Source organism: Phalacrocorax carbo, chromosome 16 (assembly GCF_963921805.1).
Source record: "Phalacrocorax carbo chromosome 16, bPhaCar2.1, whole genome shotgun sequence".
Lineage (NCBI taxonomy): Eukaryota > Metazoa > Chordata > Aves > Suliformes > Phalacrocoracidae > Phalacrocorax > Phalacrocorax carbo.
Genome location: NC_087528.1, coordinates 1834225 through 1855344, shown reverse-complemented (window position 1 = coordinate 1855344; position 21120 = coordinate 1834225). Strand labels below are relative to the sequence as shown.

Here is a 21120-nt window from a genome sequence, read left to right as displayed (position 1 = left end):
TTGCCGTAATTATTCTGTGCTCTCAATGGGTCTGAAAGCAATTGACGCTATCATTTGATGCACCTTTGGAAGCCCATATATCAGCAAATGTTGGAAGCCCATATATCAGCAAATGTGCCCGTGTTGCAAATTATCAGGCAGGCATCAGCTGCTCGTGAGTAGGAAGACCGTATGGTTCTGCTGATAGCAAAACAATCAGCTCTAATCTAAACCATTTTCTCCAAGGCAGCTGCTTTTTTTGGTTATTATCTGTCCCCCGTGTTTCTATTCTTGGTGTCAGATCAGGCTTCTGTTCTTGAGGAATTCACTTTTGGCAGCAAGAAATGTTCAGATTGCCCATCATTTTTCATAGAGTAATCTATGTTGGGAATTTTTGGTAAATAGCATTAAAACATCAGTGAGTGAACACTTTAGGGAAAACAGTATCATTAGGTAGATTCATTTTTCTCCCTAAAGACTTGCAGCTTTAGAAACACATTTTTCTTACAGGTGTCTACAGGTTCTTTGGTTATCTGATCTTTCTGTTTTTCGAGTTGTTTCCTGGGTTCTGTACGTAATGTATCATACTGCAGCGTTTCTTATTAAATTTTAACACGGATACCTCATGCTGATGCTGTGAGGTTTGGTAAGTTGGCGTGCTTTGAAATCATTAGATTTCAAAGGAGGATCTGAAAACACAGTGGTCATTACCTGTATAAACACACTGACTGCGTAAGACAGTGTTATTGAAAGATGATTCGGTAAACAGAAGTTTGAATGGATCCTTGTAAAGCTCTGCTGCTGCTGCTCAGGAGGGTGTTTCAAACACTTGTTGATACTCAGATTAAGCTACAAGACTTACTCTTCGCTCAGGGCACTTCCAAACAGAAATGAGTTTGGAGTGATGGGAATGTGTTTTTCAGATTTGAAAAGGTCTGGGTGTCCAAGATACACACTAAGCACTGAACTCATTCATTCTTATAAAATAAAGACATTCTAACGTGCATTGCAGACCTTTCCACTTAGCTATGGGCTAACTGTTGGCCAAGTTCGGCATACAGGATTTCCACAATGTTGTCTTGCTGTTAGTGGTATGCGCATTGGATTGAGTTATTTGGTGGCCCGTGTCGGGTTTCACTCTGCCTAATGATTTGGAAGTATTTCTCAGGCTGCGTGCAGCATGATGACACTGGAAAGCCACATCCAGCCTTTTCCAAGTTTCATGGACTGCTCTAGGCATGAGAATCCTGAGGAGGATGGAGTGTGCTGGGAAACTGGCTGCGCTTGGAGTCTCTGGTGTCTGATTAGAGCAACCACAGCTTCAGGCATCTCTGATCGTCTGCGGCTGAATACGTGACACCCACTAACATGTTCCAGCAAAGCAGTCCCACTTCATTTCTGTCCTGCTCTCTGGCAGAGCTTAACATGTCGACAGCATGAGTGACTAATTGCCCGGGCAGACAGAAGGGAGATAAGAACAGGGAGGATGGACGAAGGCAGATACTCTGATGTAGAGGAAATACACTCCTAGGATGGGCTCAGAGTGCGGTGAGTCCCTGCTGTTGGGTAGGGGTGATGGAGAGACACACGTCCGGTGGTGGGAATTACAGGAGTCCCTGAAAGAGAAGAGACTGGGAGGGGAACACAAATGGACCTTGTTGGGGATGGAGTGGATGAATGCGTACCTCTGCAGATCCACACATTGCCTACAGAATTAATGAACTGCTTCAGCTCCTCATTGTGCAAAGCTGTTCTTTGACTGTTTGCAAGACCCCTCTAATGCATATGAGGTTTTTAGTTGGTACGACATAATTCTTGCAGTATTTTTGCAGACCTTTTATTTTGATAAATTATGCATTTGAAAGAAAGCATGCAAAGCGCATTTTGTATGGCTCCAGTGCCAATCCTGGTGCAGAAATGGAGGAAAGAGAGTTTCTCGTGGTAGCCTGTCTTTGCTTTTTGCTTCAGTTGCCCTAATGCTAGGATATCCCAACCTGTCTAGAATTAACTGTGTTTGGAATTCTTGGTTCTAAGTGAAAACCCATTTCAAAGTGTAGTTCTACTCTGAAAAATGAAGCATTCTGCTTGTATTGTATACCCAGATTGTCTGGGAAAGGCTTGGCTTCTTGCATTCTCTGTGTGCCCTGTCTACACTCTGACCATTGTTGGTACCTTCAGTTGGGGATGTGAGAGAAACTGAACTGCTTCTATGTTTCAGGTCAGTTTTTCAAATTTTGGAGAAGCCCTGAGCATGTATGATGATGAAGCAGCGCTGCATGTCTCACTGATTACTTCTGCAAGCTCTTGTTATACTCTTCATGATAACAGCTTTTGAATTTCCCTGGATAGGGAGTATTCACTCTTTCCAACCAATATTTCATCTTTTTAACACCCTCGTTGGGTATCCTGCTTCCTAGCTCTGAAGGACTTCAGGGTGGTGTTCCTAAGCACGCGCATGACGTGCCTTGAGCTTTAAGGAACGGTGTGTTTTGCCTTCAGGATCACATTTCAGTTTGCTGCCGAAAACAGCGTGTCACTCACAAGGCAGTGCAGCAAATCCTGCCTCCTGCCCAGCTGCCTCCCGGCACGGCCCCCTGCCCTCCAGCCAGAGCCACCCACCGCTGCTAACCACACGGGCTCCATGGGATTAGCGCAAACAGTCCAGGTTGTTTTGCCTTGTTCTGCTTTTGTGACTCCGGCTTCCCAGTTACCCAGTTGTGTCACGGGTAATTATGCTTTTGAAGTCCAGATTGAGAGAGAAATTCAGGTGCTTAACTTCTGTTTGAACGAGTGAGAGCACGGTGTGTAAATCCTTCAGTAGGTTTACCAATAAATCTTCTGTCGGAGGGGAGTAAAAAGAATAATAATGGATTTATTTCTTAGCCTTTTTGTTGTTAGTGACCATTTTCTCCTTAAAATCATCTCCTCTTGCCTTCCCTTGTATTGAAGTCACTCTCAAGTTAAAGGCAAGATACCGAGGCTCTAAGCTGCTGTCTGCAAGCACACAAAAGTACATTTTCCTCCTTCCCACTCCCAGCCCTCTTTGTCAGCTTCGCTCCAGTAACTTTGTCTGATCCTCTCTTTGCAATTGCTAATTGGCCTGGCAGGAATACAAAGTGCCTGAAAATAGCTGCGTTCCCTTGGTGTGTGCACATTGACAAGGGTCATAGAACAGAAAAGTAGGGCAGAGTCCAGACTTGCTGCTCATGCCAGCCAGCCGGCAGCCAAAGAAATGCCTCTTGCAGGTGCTGGTTGCTGTACTGGAAGCGGTTCTTTGATAACCAGCAGCTGAATACTGAACGCTCACCGCTTCCCGGAATGCGGGTGCAGGCCTTGCCTTGTATGAGAAGAAATACTGACGTCTTAACTCTTCGGTGTGGTGGCTTTCTTAGTAAGCTTTGGATGCCTTTTGTTTTTCTTGAAATGATGTAGCATCGTGGAGAGTAGTGCTGTAGGTGACTGCCACAGGGGTGGGATCTCCAGAACCCTTCTTCTCTGAAGAAGGCAGTATGGTATAGGCCAGTTTAGTAAATCCCAGCTGGCAAAAGCCAGTCCTGTTGTAATTAGGAAATGTGTGGGTGGTCCGGATTGATTTGCACATCCAGCTGCTTCCTTTTTTGTTTGGATTTACAAGATGTCCAAGCCCTGAGTTTGTGTGGGATATTGAAAAATAGAACCAAGAGTTACTAACCAGCAAAAAAGACTTTCCCAAGACGTATCATAGCACAATCTTATAATATCTTGTTGTGTTTATATGTAAGAGAATCCTCTGAAGCAATGTACACAGATCCTTTGTTTTGTCTAGAAAAGACATTTTGCATATGTGGAAGGAGAACAAACTTGTGCCATGGGAGATCAAGGAGGAGACAGGCTAGAAGAAGGATATGAGTTCCAGAGCTACTTCCTACCTTAGTTCTGTTAGAGTCCCAGTTGTGCTAAAAAAGGGAAAAAAAAGCAAGACCTACTTCCCTGGTAATCTGGAATTGTTTTTATGACTTCTGGCCTACTTAATGGTGGTCAGACACATGCGCAGCCCTTGTCAAAGATTGCATGTGTTGTTCAGCAAATGGAAGAATCATTACTGCAAGCTCCATTAGAGATTAGCTGGACAAAGCTCCTGGTAGATAAGAATAGCAAGACAAATAGCCATGGGTGACAGCATGCTCCAACACCTGGTGGAATCCAAAGCCTTGTCAGCTTTTTTTGGAGGCTTGCCCAAAAGTGTGTCAGGGATGCAATAATACTCCTACTCTGAGCTGCAGGGAACTTAATTCATCTACTGCTGCCAGTTTTGGGGGGGACTTAAGCTAATGGGATTAGTTATGAGTAAGGGGAGGGCTGCTGTACTATTAGAAGCACTTTCAGCTCCCCAGTTCTTCTTTTCAAGATCCTGTCATTTCAATTTTGTGAATTCCATCACTTTCTTGTCCTAAAGGGAGTGATGTGGGGAGATTGACTGCTTCCCCTTCTGTTTCCACAGATGGTGATGTGATAAGTGTAGCCAAGCTCATCTCTAGCTAGGAGACATTCTCCCCTGAGGAGCGATCCCCTTTTGCTGGACATGCGTACAGAACCGCGTAGCAATGGACCTCAAGGAGAAGTGTCAGGTAGGTTTCGTGGTAAGGGTCATGCCCAACTTACATGTTGAATCCTTTTAATTGCCCTTCATTATTTTGCATCTCCAAAGACTCACCATTTGGCCTTATTAAGTGATGGTATAATCCATGGTTATTATCAAAGTTGAGAGTTCTGTCACCTTCACATTCCTAGGGATGTACTTGCTCGTACCAGTAGGTAAGTCCTTTGTAGGCGGGGACTGAGGCACCATGGTGGAACAATGTAAGTGTCAGACAAGCTTTGTCTTTCTTCAGCTTGAAGGTAGGGCTTCAGCCCCCTGGACACTTAGCTTGGTCTTATTTGTGAGACTGAATTCACTGAGAAGATTTTTTAAAATAAACTAAGGTGATGAAATCATCTGAGTCCAGTTTTACTGATTATAAGTGTATGTATTTCGTGGGCAAGTGCATGTCTTTCTAGGAAGTGCTGCAGGATAGCAGTTCTAGATCTGGTTTAGTAGGTGCCAGATAAGTCTAGATATTGTATGGAGGGGCAATCTGTCTCTTGCTATCTTGCCATGCTTTGAGCTTCAAAGGAAAAAGAAGAGAGAGATATCTTTGGGAATAGCTGCTATAGAAGCTAAAAACACATATCTGCTGTGGCTGACAGGAGGCTGTAAGCTTGGCACATGTTACTGCTTCCCAAAAGTAAAATGATTTTGCTTACTTCCGTGAGTAGTCTGCTGGTCACTTACGTTTTAGCCATGTTTCAGCAGAGTACAAGTACCGTTGTCAAGAATACCTGACTATTAAATGTACTTCTCACTCAAAAAAGTGTCCCGATCCTAATTCTGGATCCCAATCAGAAATGGGACAGGTAGTTTAAGACCAGTGGAGAACATTATACACGCCAGGTTCTCAGCTGACTCTGGTAAGAGACCATTCTTGGCTTTGCTTTTTGGTGTCCCTCTCTCCGCCACACTGTAAGCTTTGTCTGCCAGATGGTGTTTGCTGTCTCTGTTGTTCTGCCTGCGTCCCTTTCTTGCTGTTTTGTTTACAGTGCTTCCAGCATCAGGAAGTGGTTTTGTTCATTAGTCCAAAGTACCCGTTAATCACCTAGGCTCAGACCTGCTCTGAAAGATTACTACAGCAGTGTAAGTGGCCTAGAAGGTACTCAGTTTTTCACATCAGCTCTTGCACTTGCCAACTGGACTTCTTATTTGCTAGGTTTTTTGTTCTGTAGTGTGCTAGCCCAGGCAGGTCTGGGTTTACTCATGCCTGAACCTCTCTCCGCTGGTATGTTCAGAGGACGTGTTTGAACTATGTTGTTTTATATCAAATTGCTGTATTACTATGGAAGTAACATTCCAGTGAGGATAATTATCTATTTATTCTCTTGTTAATGACATCATGGGCTAATCTGGTATTGATCATTTTAAGAGATGACGCAGGGAAGTGTTCTGCGTAGGATCTGAGAGCGCCAACACAGGCATTGCTGCAGCCGTGGCAGAGTAGAGCGGGGACATTTTCACTCTAGGTCACTGTCTTTGGTTCATCTCTCTCATGTGGCATTCTTCATTGTACAATGCAGGAAGAGCGTATCAAATGGTCTCTAGCCCAGTCCTCCTCAAGCAAGGGGAAGTCTTCCCTTCTCCAGATTTTCTCTCTCACCTGGTGGGCTGGGACGCCTGAGGGCCAGCCTTAGTAAAGACATTCAGTCACTCTGCCTTCTCTGCATCCTGCGTCACCAGGGCACCCACCTCGTTCAGCCGCAGGCCCAGTTTCCCCAGTCTTTTACTACTGATGTATCTGAAGAAGCCCTTCTTGCTACCCTTGACACCCCTTGCCAGATTTAGTTCCAAGTGGGCCTTGGCCTTCCTCGTTGCATCTCTGCATACCCTGACAACGTTCCTATATTCCTCCCAAGTGGCCAGTCTCTTTCTCCACATACTGTGAACCTCCTTCTTCCATTTGAGTTTTTCTAGAAGCTCTTTGCTCATCCACCCAGGTCTCCTGGCTCCTTTGCTTGACTTCTTCCTCACAGGGAGGGACCAATTCTGAGCTTGGAGGAAGTGGTACTGGAATATTGACCAGCTCTCTGGGACGCCCCTGCCTTCTAGAGCCTTAGCCCGTGGGATTCCTCCAGTCAGGTCTTTGAAGAGGCCAAAGTTAGCTCTCCTGAATTGTCCTGCACAGGGAGGTTATGGGGGGAATAATGATGTTCTGAAGTCCTAGTCTCTTCTGATTTACTGAAGTTTTTCCTCCCTTGTTTCTGAATGGGGATTAAAAGTGAAGGCAAGAGATCATCACCTGCTTTTCAATAGGAATTAAAAAAATCATTGATACATACAGCTGCATTTTACAACTAACTTTGCTCAGATTCTGAGGAAAGACCATGGTTTTATTCTTGTTAGCAGTATATTATTTGGTGTTAAGGAGTTTGCTTCTATTTTTTTTCCAATACTGAGATCCTTGCTTCATCCCCTTTAAGGTGGAATTGCAAAGTGAAGAACTTGGACAGATAAATGCTGATAAGGGAACAAATTAACCTGCTCTGTAACCTCAGTAGTAAATTTGATGTGCTACGTTTATTTTAAAATACTAAAAATAAAATGAACCCAAGCAAAAACATCAGGCCCAAATCTAGGTGAAAGCAATCTCTTTGCTGTACTACACAAGTGTGTTGAAGAGTTAGCACTCCTGGAACAGGAGACATGCTCAGAGCACTGCTGCAGCACAGACGTCTGTCGCTCAGCTCCGCTGGCTCCAGTCAGCTAATACAGTTCCGTTGTCAGAAATGGCTGAGGATCAGAATTTGTCAGGTGTAATGCAGTCCGCCTTCCAGCTTTTGCCAGAAGCCAGGCACTGCAGAGAAAGGCAGAGTATTTTAGAAGCAGTGCCAAAACCTTCTTAAATTAAATGTGCTGATACCTTGTTCTTTCCCCTCTTCTCCTGACTTTTTAATTTTCTGTGTATTTCTGAAGTGAATTTAATACTGTGAAAGGTGCCAGGATCTCTGCTCCAAGACCCACTCAGGACACACCAACACAGACAGCAGCACTGATCGCAGCAGGACAGTGTTAAGACTCCTGAGTTACTTTAGACATAGGCTGTATTTGCAGCAACACCATCTATTCAAATTATTGACATCATCCATACCACAGTTACCAATAACAACTGAGCTGTATTATCCTGGTGTAATCACTGCAGCCTGAATACAGCACCGTGCCTCCTGGCTTGGAAATGTGTTCAGGGAGCCTGTGCTGTACTCCACATTGCTCCAGCTACCGCACTCCTGGTCCTGAGCTATCTTGCTCCAGGATGCCAAACCAGAGCTGCAGTCCTGCCTGTGGACTGAAAAGCAGCCCAAGTCCTTTGCCTCTTCTCATCTTGCCAGTAACTGTATCTCTGGTTTTATTCCCTGCTGTTCTCGAAAACCTCAGCTGTTCTTCCAAGGGCTTTTTCACAAACCGATCCTTTTTCCGCGGGCGTCTCTCATCTATGCTGCAGTTTTTGTACGTGTCTCAGTCCCTGCCTTTGTACTCAGCCTTTTATTTCAACCCACAGCCTCATCTTTAGATCTCAAGTTTACAGCTTCTGCTCTTTCATTCTGTTACTTAATGCACAAATGCATGTCCAGGTGCAATTTATGATACCGGCTGATATCAGAAGGAAGCCACATACTACAAATTACTGCCCTACACAAACCACTAGAGCAAGGTCTCTCAACAGTGGGGTAAACAAGAAGAGGCAATTTGATCCATTTCCATTTGTGTTCACCACCAAAGCTGGACTTTCAAAGCTGGAAGAAAGTTGTGTTGGGACCTCTTAACTGCATGCAGCACAAGGGTTATTCCTGGTATTGCACTGTCATCACCAAGCTGTTTTATTCACATTCATTCAAGTCTCCCGAAGGTGCAGAGCCATGGGAAATGGCTCAGCAAGCACTGAGATACGAAGGAGCTGATACATGTGTGTTGGAGGAGGAGGGTTTGCCCATCCTAAGCCAATATTGTTGTCGTTGTTGATCCTTTCTTTTTTCTCCTTACTTTTTTCTTTGCGTTGAAGTGAGTAGGTGAGTAGTTTCTTAGCAGGAAGAGAGGAAGGAAGGAAAAATTGTGCCATTAGGACATTTTGTTCCTCTCTGTGGTTTAAAATTGTTGTCTAGGTAACAAAATGCCCTACAGAAGGATGAAGGATGTCTTGCCTCTTTCTCCCCTGCTTTCTCCTGAAGTGACATTAAATGCAGTGTCTGCTTCCCCTCAACTTTGGCTTTAAGAGCTTTGTGAGATTACATACTGATAAGTAACTCAGTGCCGACACAGAGGTGATATCTAGTTCTTTCAGGAGTTTCTTAGCTCTAGCCTGCATTAGGTTTACTGTAAATACAGAGACCTCTTAACCTCTGCACTTCTGGCTTTAAACACAGAGTATGGGCTGTGCCTATTTAGGCATCTGGGTCTCGGGGAAGGAAAGGAAGTGAAGAGCTCGGCCAGGGACGGTTGGTGAAGCCTGACACCTGTACATGGTCTTCAGAGCTACATGATATGCTGAGGCTGGAAGCCTTTCCAGTGCCTGTCTGTTCCATTCGATATCCCGGCTGTAATCCTTGGCAAGCTATTGATGTGGTTCTTGGCTGGGCCAGTTCTTTACCACTTTCTATGTGGAATGAAAGTAATTGGTTTAGTGATTGCTCTGCAGAACTGGGAAGCCCCAGACAGAATTAGGACAGCACTGAAGTAGGAGCTATATAAAAACCCACATATAAAGGTGCTTCCCTCCAACAATGAGAAGGAAGCATTCCTGTAAAATATGAGAATGAGAGAGATGCCAGGGGCCTTTCTATCCCATGACCTTGTTCTACCCAGCCCATTCCTGCCTATACCCAACCTTTGCCTCCTCTGTGCCACTGCCCGGGTGTCAGTAACGGGGAGCCCCAGGCATGGCTCATGGCTATGAAGAATTTACGTGCACCTTTTGGTTTAGATTGTGTGGCTCAGGATGTATGAATACTGGATGCTGAGAGGGGCTTTTGCTGCTTTCTCTATCAACGAGAGAAGAGGGAGGGAACAATTCAGACTGGACCTGTAACCATCTCAACTTGTTTAAATAGAAAATGCTTATATTTTTAAATTGAGCTTGAAGCCAAAGCTGTGGAGACATCTGGAAGACTTTCCTAGATTTATGTAGGGGAGTTAGTACTCCTGGGTCTCTCTGTCTCAATCTAGTCTTTTCCTTGCCTGATCAGGTGTTCCTTCCCCTATAGTATATTTTATAGCACTTTGTCCTGTCTAATTTGCCATCTGCTTTTCCGCAGACCCCTGTCTGTCAGCATCAACCCTTACTGTGCATGCATATGCATCTCTACAGGCAGGGAACCCAGAGATTCTGGCTGTGTCGGCCCCGTCTGATGAATGGACTATTCTTACAGACATCTGGTGCTATCCTGGGCAAACTTTCCTCTCCCTCTGCCTTTTCCCCCCCCCTTTCTATCCCTCATCCCCCACCCCCATCCACCGCCTCCTTGCTGGATCTGCAGCGTGACTGGAAACAGGCTGAATTAATCAGCAGACTGGTGCTTCACTCTGCTGCTTCTGTCTCATTCTCTGCGGCGCTGGGCTCTGCACAGTCTTGCTCTCTCTCCCTCTTTGCTCTCTCATTTTTGGAGGGCAGCAGCAGTGCAAGTTGCTGGGGAAGTGGCATAGGAATTTAGCCCAGATGCTCTTCAAGCAGGGCGATCTCTGGATCCCCCACCAAGGCAAATGCCGCAAAGTAAGTTTCTCTCCCTTAACATTTAAATTCAAAATGGCTTTCCCTCTCTCCCTCCCCAGCCTGCATCCTGCCTGATGTGATGGTGCATGAGGTGCTTTGAGGTTTGGGGGAAAGAGGTTATGGCAGGACTTGAAGCAGTGAATGATGATTTTAGTTAGGGAATGGCTTGGTGTTGGAGGTGATGGGGAAAGAAGCTCTGTTTTAAACTGCAGATTTAACCCTAGAACCAACAGGAGGGTCCAAACATGATTTTAGCTACTGACTCCTGCTTTGCTGCCCCTCTGCCTCGTGACTTACATTTGTCTTTTTCTTCCATGTGCTTTGATCTATAGCTGTTGAACCGCCTTATCCCTTTGAAATGTCTTGCGGTGCACCTGCTAGGCTGTATCATAGTTTTAGTCCCCAAAATCTTCAGTTAAAGCAGTGGGGATGGGAAGGAAACTAATGGGGGAAATGAAAGATGTGCTGAAGTTCTGTGGATTTCTGAGCATTGCCAGCCTCTGGGAGGGGATTAGAATCCCCTGGAGTAAGCTCTGCATAGGCATAAAGCAGTATGCTGTGTGTTGAAGCCAGAATAAATATGGACCCCTAACTGCTCTCTGAACTTGGAAGAATACTGTAACTAAGTAAATTACAGTAATTAAAGCTCGATAATTGCATAGTCCAGGTAAGCTTCAAAGCACTGCATAAACACTGCCTCATCCTGCCAGCAGCCTGGTGGGGCGGGTAACTGCGGTTGGGGATTTGCTGCTGCAAACAGGACCGAAGCGACAGACCGGGGAACTTACAGTTCAAAACTGGGCTGTTACCTGGGGAGCAGTCGCCTCTCTCTGCTGTTGAGCTGCTACTAGCTGAGGGAGAAGCAAAGCACTGGCTTTGCATTACCCATGTGGAAACGTTGATCGTGCCTGCTGGCATCTTACTCTTGTGCTTTCCGGAGAGCATAAAATGTGAATGTCATTGTCTGGATTAAAATGGACTGTGTTCGCACCAAAACGCAGTGGTGATTCAGACGCTGATCAGCGTTGCTTTGGCCTGGTCTCTGAGAGATCAGTGTTCCTGCAGCCGTGTCTCTTTGCAGTGTAAGTCTGCAGGCCCTGTTAGTGATGAGCTGTGGGGAGCCTCAAAGCCAGCATCCACACTGGAGCCCCCACAGGCACCCAGTCACCAAACTGTGGGGGCTCTTTTGTCCAGGGACAGGGGGAGGTCTGGGCTGCCTTTCATACTGTTGCTGCAGATGGAGGAAGGAGACAGTTGTTGACTATTGGTCTGTCCATTAATTTGGGCACTGCTGTGCTGAAGACTTTGCTTGTTTCATTTGATTTGAGACCACCAACAGCTAAGCTGTGGCTGCCAAGCTCATGTCAGGTGGCATTTAAACCAAATTTAATAGCTGTGTCCTTGTGCCTTCTGGTACCTTTCCCGGCACGTCCGCTTTTAAAGGTAGTGCTCCCCACAGAGCCATGATCTGCTTGATGGAGCTGCCTGAATCATGGAGGTATCAACATGTATTTCTTTTTTCTGTACCTTCCAGTAGTGTTCAGGTGGGTTGGTGAATATTATAATCTTCACAACGCCTACAGCTGGTAGGGAGTTGGCAGTCCCATTACAGAGATGAGAAGCTAAGGCGCAGAGGAGCGTCCGATTTTCACACTGCCATGCAAAAATCTGTGGCAGAAGGAAGAACAGTATCCAGCTGTCCTGACCGTTAGTTTGGAGTCTTAATCAAAAGATCATCCTATGGAGTAGGAGTGTGTCGGGGTGGAGGCTCCGTGTAGCCTGAGTCACTAGAGGAGGACTCTTGCTAGGAGTCAGGGATCAGACGTCTTTTGAAAAAGTAACTAGGTGAGCGCTAAGAAAGACAAAAAGCAAAATCGGGGCCAAAGATGTAGGTAGTAAAGGGAAACTTTTACCCAGAGTAGCCTGTACATTGGCTTTGCTGGCTGCATCTGTATCATCCTGTAGCATGGGTATGCCATTTCAGGCAGCCTGAGCACTAACTCAGCAGCTGCAGCTGGACAGAGCTGTAGCATACTGAAGTATGATTTGCTTTAGAATCAGTCAAGAATGAATGCCGCTCTAGCTCCAGCCTGCTGTAAGAAATGTTGTCCCAAGAAACTGCATGCTGTTTTGTGTATGATGTGTGTCGCCCTCTCGGATGAGACCCAAAAAACACCACTATGGGTCATACTGTCCCTTAGCCTAAGCAAGAATCTGACTTACAGTACTAAATGCAAATATATTTGGTGGAGTTATTCCTTCTCATGTGTTTCTGAAACTGTGAATAATGCTTACATTTCAGGAGGTATAATCCCTGAAGTAGATTAATAGCCTGCAAAATGTCATTGTTAAGTTAAAAACTGCCTTCTTGTTTCTGCTAAGGAATGCAAAATAGCTCTCAGAAAAAGGAAGAACATTCTGCTGCCCAGTTTCCCGCCTCCAACTGTTCAAATCTGAAAAGCAATTGAGTAGAAGTGTCAAAAAAGGGGCCTAGCCTGTGCAGCCTGGAAAGAGGGAAACAATTTGACAGCTGCCTGGTAGGGGTTTTCCATACCACTCTGAATCAGAGGGGTGGAACTGCAGTCTACGAAAACTGAAGCTTCTAGCAAATCTTCTGTTTTCTATTCCCTTATTTGTTTATACAATCTTTATAAAGGCACTTACATTCAAGTGTACAGCAGTCTTGGTGAGAAGCCCTTTTTCTGCAAGAGACTGAATCCACAGAGGATGGAGGATGATTCAACCCACTTTGCTCGGTTGACTCAACTTACGTGTCTGCAGAAGCAGCTGGAAGGGTGAATTCTGTAAAACAAAGACTATATTTGGGCTCCAGTATTACTTAAAAAAATATTTGGCACATGTGATACAACACCACTTATTATATCAACATATACTGGTACAATAAATAAATAAGCTACTGTGGATGTGTAATGGCTGTATGAAAATATACCAGGACTTGACTATACTGATATTTTGTGTCTGTTTCTTACATGTATACATCCTGAGCTGTGCTTATTTGTTCCTCGTGGAGGAAGGCGCAAGTACCCTATCTTTCATCGGATAGCAGAGAGTGTGAGAATAGCTGATAAACTTTTAAGATATTCTGGATTAAGATATTGTAAGACTACATTCTATGTGTTAAAGAACAGGATGTGAACTTTAGGAGGACAGAACAAGAACCAGTGCTGGCTTTGTGTAAGGATGAAGGTGTGCTGCGGGAAGCAGACATGACTAGGTACTGATGCTCAGGAGCAGCTTCTCATTGTGGGAGGGAAAACGAGACGATAACCACTCTTTTCCTACCTGTCAACCTGAAAATGCTACTGCAGCCCATGAGGAAGGTAAAGGCAACCTTTTTTCTGTGAGCCAGAAAGGCAAAGAAAACTCTACTGATTCCGTGGCTCGCCAGCTCTTAGCTCTGAGCTGCTTTGTGTCTCCTTCCTGAAGAGCCAAACCAGCTCCTACACCGGGGCACTTGCTAGATCTAGCGCAAGTTCCCTTTCCCTGCCATTTGCAGGCCAGCTAAGCAGTAATTTAACATTTAGGATTTTTATTGAAAGTGGAGAAAAGAGGAGCCTGTTCACACACCTTTTCACCTTCCTGGCCAGGCCACACCTCAGTGCGTTCATTCCACTAGAAAATGAAATCACATGTACAAAAAAAAAGATCTCCTGCACTGTGTGCTTTTTCCTTAACAGCCATCCTGCAGATTACAACCCTGAGAGAGATGCATTATCATCCGCAAGGCAGAAGGTTGCAATCATCCTGTGTTTACCTGGCTTCAGTCACGCCTCTCGGACTGAGGCTGTGATAGCCGGGGCAGGGGTCAGCTCCAGAGGAGCCGTAAGTGCACTTAGAGGCTCGTGTGCTCTCCAGCCTCTCGGGGCAAAGGAGGAAGCAACTGCTCATTTTCTCCTCGGGACATTTTCCCTTTAGGCATGGGCAAAAGGAAAGATAACCTTTTAAAATGTCTCCTGATACCCATCAGGGGTTTGCTTTTGCTGTAACCTGGAATTTACTGTCTGTTTCCTTTTTGTTCTTCAGAGGAAGCCCTACGCTAAGGCAGCTGTGTGGGAAGGTGTCGTGCTGTTTTTGTTTTGACCTGAAAATTAGCAGATTACTCTTTGAATGCAACTTTCCAAAGCAAAGATGTGAATGTTGAGGTTGTTATTAATGAACTGACACCGCTGGTGAATGCCTTCTTCACCCTGGGGTGCTCACCTCCTGTTTTGTGGCAGGAAGAGCACTTGCAGCTGATGAAAGGCTGGAAGGATCCCTCTGGGACAGCTTAAGAGCACCTAGGTTTGCCATATAGAAAGGTTTACTTTAGGGCATTTGAAAAATGCCTCATTAGCAATTGATGACTTAGCAGGGCAGCTCTTGTTGCGAAAACCTACAGCTGCCCCTTGCCAGGAGCCGAGGGTGGCTCTTCTCGTCTGTCCCTTTCATTCCTTGGTTCCGAGCGCTTTCCCTTGATGCTCACTGGCAGTAGGTTATCTCAGGCTCTGCGGACAGCCTTTCACTCACATTATTGCAGTTTTGTTTACCAGGCTGGCTCTGCCTGCTTTGCTGAATACTCCACATTTTACGTGTCAGGATGAGCGTTTAACAACGCCTGCCCTTCCTGCTGTTCTTCCTCCCCAGCCCTGCCGCACTCTGCACTTGTTCTTTCTCACCTGCTGAAGCCACCTTCCTTTGTGGCTGCCCTTACCTTGACCGATACTATGGCAAAACAGTAACTCCTGGGTAAAGACTGGAGCAGGTGTGCAAGTATTTCAGGAACCTTTTTGATTACCTCTGGCTTTGCTGCCTTTTTCTGCTCGCTGCCTGCTGTGATGTGGCACTTCTCTCTTTCCAGGCAGTGTGTGTTGGCAGATGTTGGCATTAAGTGCAGCTTTTCTCTCGTATCTCCTGTAGGTCTTGATGTATCCATTGGAACCAGGTCAGTGCCTAAGCAGACTTTGCTTTTCAAAGTCTCTCTTATTATTGCTGCCTTTCATTTTGTGTCTTTTATTTATCTGTCTGCATTCCCCGTCCTGGAGAGGGTTTTTGTGGGTGCTTTGCTACGCCCCGAGCAGCCAGCGCTCAGCAAAGAGAGAAAGCTTACTGTGTCACTTGCTCCGTGTTGCTCGCAGGCACTCCTGTTTGCAGCACGCTTGTGGTGCAGGAGCATGTCTGTTGCCAGCCACACTGCCTGCCATCTTCTCCTCTGGGAGTCTTTGAGAGACTCCTATGTTTAGTCCTGTGCTGATGTTACCTGGGCTGCTTCCAAGAACAACACAGAACTGCTTCCTCTATTCCTAAAACTGACACAGAATGAAAACTACAGCAGGATTATTTTTAGTTCTGTAAAAGTGCAGTTAAGCAGCATTGCTAGGCTCTGCCTGGCCAGAATTTGCTGTTTCCAATTGTCCCTGATAGGTGTGTGTGTGTGTGTGGTAGATGGTAGTTTAAAGAGCATCTATCGGCTGTTCCCTGATGCTTACGTTACAGATTTGGATTGGACCATCAGTGCAAGTGAGTCTGAAGTCCGAGGTTAGTTTCCAGTAAATATTCATCACAAAACCACTCAGTTAAGGAACAGGAAGAAAAGTGCAGATCATAACTGAGCTGCGTTTGCAGAGCCGGGTGCGTGCGCGCAGCTCCCAAAGAGCAGAGCTGCTGCAGTTCGCGACCATGGTGGATTTGGCAGGGCTGGGACGAGCTTGTGACTGCAATAGCAGGAAGAGCTGCAGCTCCTGCCTGAGCTGTAGTGCTGGGCTGTGTGTCACACTGCTGGGGACCGGAGGGGGAAGCTTCCTGCCTGCTTTGTGTTCAGTAGTTCTGTACTTTGTAAACAGTAAGATACACCTGAGCATTTCTAATGTGCAGGATATCCTATGGGCTGCACACCCCCAGGGTGTTTGTGTTAAAACATGAAATGCAAATGAGAACTCTTGTTGACCAGTACCATGATACGTGCTGTAGCCCTCTCATGGCCACCTGCCTGCTTTCCCTCACTGATTCACCTTCAGTGATCTGGTACCCACAGTACCTCGCAGCAGTCTCTGTGATTCGAAGGGAAGGTAAGTGCTTGTGTCCTTGCCCCAGAAATGCAAGCGTTTACCCCACGTCCTCGTTACCAGCATCAGATGGCACGCTCTCGGTTTGCCTCCTTTCAGGCTGCTGCCTCTTTGCTGAAGGGTGAGGGAGCAGTGGTCTGGGCTCTGTGTGCTTCCATAGCCCTGTGTGTTTGCACAATTCAGCGCTTAAATCTCCAGTGCTTTCTTTTGTAAAAGGAGGAGTTGATGCTGGGGTCGTGATCCCGCCTGAACTGGTGCCTCACTTAGCACTTAAATCTGGGGGTTTCTGTGTCGAAGCAGCCACAGAGGCAGGATTCGTAACCAAAAATTTGTAACGAGCAGATACTAGATATTATTAGAATTGCAGAAATTCTACTACTTAGGTGTTACTACTGTTAGAAAAACCCATCCTGTATCATTAAAATTCTGCTATAACTGTGTCTTTTGTCTCTACAAGCTGATACCAGTTCAAGCCTGTGTAACCTCAGCCGGAGCAGCCTCCCTTTGTATTGTCCCCAGCCTCTGCTGATTAGAATCGCTTTTCGCAGAAATGACTTGGTATTGTGTTTTGATAAAGTGTTTATCCGGCACAGTCAGGACCGGTTTGTTTACCTGATATTATCTAGGTGCTCTAATTCCAGCCAACAGTCTCAAGTTCACAGGAGGGAAGATGATTTCAGGAAGGCAGAGAATCAGACCAGGGCATTCATGGTAGGGTGCTCAGTCAGCCACCAGGAAAAAGCCTATAAGAAAATATGAAAAGGAAATAGAAAGGAACAGGGAAAAAAAAAAAAAAGAAAAAAGAAAATAGGAAAGCAATAAACAGTTTGTTTTTTCTGGCACCTCAGGATGAGATGACCTCAAGTCTGGGCCTTACCACAAAGAAAGCCCTCACGATCCTGAGAGACCAGTTGTCAGCACTGCTGGAGGGGCATCAGAAGGAACGGAAAAAAGTGACTTCATGGAAGGTGAGGCACCAAACAGCACAAGGTTGGATACTCAGTCTCCCTTTCTCAAAGTAAAGCTGAAGATTAAACAAAAATTGGCCGCTTTGCCTCCCAGACTGCTGCTGCAGTGTCTGGGTGCAGAACTGCTGAAGTCCTTGGGACCAAAGCAAGGAATCACCTAAGGGTATGTTTCCCTCAGCACTTCTCTCCTGGCTGCTGGAGCTCTACGGGAGGTTAGCTTCACCTGTGAAGGATCTGAGGGCTTCAAGAGCCACTAACGGCAGTGTGCCTAGGGGTCCATATCAGGTGGAGGGAAAGAGCTGTGGAGCTCAACAGTCTCCCCTTGTCTACCATGTTTGTCTGCCGTGCGTGTTGAATACAAAGTGCTAGTGTTTATGCACAGTACTTAAATGTTAGAAAGTGTTTCTCGCTTGGTTAGTGACAATGGGGCAGCCTGGCACAGAAGCCTTTTCATTCTTCCAAGCAAGATTAAAGGAGAGAGTGTTCACCCAGACTCACCCGCTGAGCAGCCAGTAGTGCTGTAGCATTCGCATAACTGATCTGGGATGCTAGGTATCATTTTCAGGGATTTTACAAAGCTGTGTTCACCCTGGAGTGTCAACTGCTGTCTTCATCCTTTCTCACTCTGCTTTTTTCAAACACCTGGCTCTGTATTTCATGAATGCTGTCTGCTGCTCTCCTTTTGTAGGAGGTGTGGAGGAGCAGTTTTCTGTACCATGGTAACCGTTGCTCCTGTTTCCACTGGCCTGGTGCATCTCTGATGCTTCTGGCAGTGCTGTTGCTGCTGTGCTGCTATGGGAGCCAGCCACAGGGGAGGTAAGCAAAACATCCTATGCTGGTTAACTGAAGCAAGGTGGTAGTTCTATATCGTCTCGACGCTGTGTGTAGCTGATATAACAGTGGTGTTCTCCGTTCTGTCTAGGCATCTAGACGTTAACATACTCATACTGGTAATTATGTCCCTTTTGCAAGACTTCAGCCAACTAAGTCTGCTTTTAATAGACTCATAGAGTGTCCTACAGAGAGATTGAGATTTTTTTTTTCTACAGCATTCCTAGATCTTGGAAAAATCCTAAGGCATTATCCCAGTTAAGAAGGATTTTGAAACTGGAGAAGTTAGTGGCTCGTAGGAGAAGTTCCTGTGCTGTCACATGCCCCATAGCATGCCTTGGCCATATTTGTAACGGTATTTTTTAATTGAGACTGGTCCTTTCAGACTTCTGTGCTGGCATTATTCTAAAGAAGAAGTGTGATCATAGCTCCCCTGCTTTTCTTTTTTAGCCATAAGTCCGTGGGATGTAGGACTAAACTGAGCAGGTGGAGGCTGGCAGTGTATTCTGCTCATTTACTCAAACCTCATCTGTTTTCTGCTTTCTTCTGTTTTTCTGTGCAAAGCCAAGGTGCTGAGATAGTTAACGCACTGGCACTCTTCCTCCTTCTCCTCTTGGATCTCTTCATGATTGGGCGTCAAGAGAGGCTGAAGTGCAGAGAGGTGGAGAGGAGACTTCAGACAATCGTTGATAAGATAAATGGTGAGGTCTCATTTGTCTCTCATTTGCATTTGTGTTTTCCTCCCGTTGGATTTTTCTCCAAACCTGATCACATCCATTACTGATTGAGCTTGCTAGCCTTCCCCTGTGGGACACAGAAACAGGCTGTGAGAATTGTGTCCTACCCATGCCTGTCCTGTAGAATGGTTATTTTGAGCTGTCATGTGGCCACGTGCTTCCAATCTGTGTGTTATCAGGTAGGCGTCTGTTATGTCTGTGCTTTGGAGTAATTAGAATCCTCAGTATCTTACAAAAATATCTGCCTTGCAGCAGATGATGGGAGAAGAATACGTGGGGTTGTACCACAACATAGAACAGAAGGAAATAAATTGCTGTGCGTGAGCATCGTCTCAACGGGGGCTTTTGAACCTGAGGAGGCAGTTCATTTCAGTGCGGCAGTTTTAAGGAGAGCCTTTAGCTTTCCCATTGTACAAGTATGTATTTAAGGTTATAAAATGACTATGTTTAGTTGTTAATAGTGGGTGGAAAGAGAGGGGAAAAGCCATCAAGGAGAAAGAGAGAGATGATAAAAGATATGGGAATGGACTGAGCTTGGCACTGGGAGTCCGACAGCCACTACAGGATGTAAATCAATGTATGATTGGCCCCTCCAGAATTGTTATCACTTAATTCTTTCACACTTTGTGCTTTCAGATACACTTGGCAAAGAGGTGAAATGGCCAGACTCCATGTACCCTGACCTTCACATGCCTTATGCCCCATCCTGGTCCCTTCATTGGGCCTACAGGGATGGTCATCTGGTCAACCTGCCCGTGAGCCTGTTAGTGGAAGGAGATGTCATTGCTCTGAGGCCAGGCCAGGAGTCATTTGCTTCTCTGAGAGGGATTAAGGTAACTTGCCTGTCTTATTTCCAAGGCCTGTAGCAGTATATTTCCCAGGGTTATCCTGATAATACTCTAATTCCTAGTGTACAGATTATTGGAGTGTTTGATCTCTTCTGACCTTGAAAATAGTTTGCAATTCCAGTTCAGTCAAGGACGGTGCTTCATTAGGCAGACTGCTTCTTCTCTATGAACTCCCAAACCCAGTGGACAGGAAACACTAATGGGATACCAAAGCACCATATTTCCATCTCTTCCAGGTCAAGGGGGAATTGTAATGTGCTGCTAAATATAAGTGGAGTGAATCTGTCTGGCAGGATGATATGACATACAAACCCCCTACTTTATCCTGGTTTTTATGTGAGGAAATTAATTTTGTCTGCTATGACCTTATCCTTACTACTGATTTAATATAAAAGAAGATAATATAAAATACCTGGGGTAGAAGTAAATTAACAAATCAATTACAAGATCTATGCAAAGATTTTGCTGCTTGAAGAAGATTGGAGAAGTTTAAAGCTTGAAATTTACCTTTGTTGGGTTTTATCGTAACTTTCACTCCAAATACCAATTTTCATTAAATAACCAGACGTGCTTGAACATAAGCATTTCATTTTAGCTACTTTAGGTAATGAATTTTTGAGAGCTGAGAGAGGGAACTGTGACAAACACTTATTGTGTCACTCGCAGTGGGAGGGATCCTGCTGGACTAAACCTCCAGTCCCTTGTGGCAGGATTCCACCGAGGCCCCGACTGTGCAGCCTTTGGGCTTTCTGACTTTTTTTCTAGGATGATGAGCACATAGTTCTGGAGCCAGGAGATTTGTTTCCACCTTTCTCACCTCCACCCTCCCCAAGGGGAGAGGTGAAGAAGGGACCTCAGAACCCTCAGCTGTATCGTCTCTTCCGTGTCTTGAAGACCCCAATAATTGATAATGTCAGGTGGGTTAAATATAGTGCACAATGCCTGCACAGCTTGTCTGTGTCCTTGTTGCTGCCTTGTGTTGGCAAAGAATGAGACTTACCAGTCCAGGACAGGAATTTTCAAATATGCTGTGCTGTATCTTCTCCATTACCTGGGAATGCAGCTGCTAGAAAGAGAGATAGAGAGATAGTTATATATAGCTCTATGTAAGAGCTATGTGTCTCTTACTGCCTGTCTTCAGGTGTCCTCCTTAACTGGTAGGTTAGGCTAATACATAAAACCACATATATGCTAAGTATTACGGTTCAGCTCATTATTTTCCAACTAAATTTGAAGGCTGCAGGGAGGTCACAGATTTCATGCATCTGATGTAACCAGCAATACAACACCCTTTGGTCAACTGGAGGTACGGATATCTGAATGCCCTGTTGGAGTTTCAGTACACATTGGGGCGATGGAGCCTTCCT

General features: G+C 45.5%; 1 protein-coding gene across 5 annotated transcripts in view; it reads left to right on the top strand.

Annotated features, from left to right (window-relative positions):
- TMEM94 (transmembrane protein 94) overlaps positions 1–21120 on the top strand; it is a 53273-nt gene that overhangs the window by 3883 nt on the left and 28270 nt on the right. For 3 of the 5 annotated variants that reach the window (XM_064467482.1, XM_064467480.1, XM_064467479.1), the window contains exons 2-7: positions 4460–4586; positions 17218–17337; positions 18026–18153; positions 18733–18869; positions 19542–19738; positions 20519–20670. In XM_064467482.1, the coding sequence (XP_064323552.1) occupies positions 4563–4586; positions 17218–17337; positions 18026–18153; positions 18733–18869; positions 19542–19738; positions 20519–20670 (758 nt within the window). In that variant the 5' untranslated portion in view covers positions 4460–4562. Of the gene's footprint in view, positions 1–4459; positions 4587–17217; positions 17338–18025; positions 18154–18732; positions 18870–19209; positions 19322–19541; positions 19739–20518; positions 20671–21120 lie in introns of those variants that run through there. The other 2 variants (XM_064467481.1, XM_064467483.1) reach the window with 2 other exon arrangements.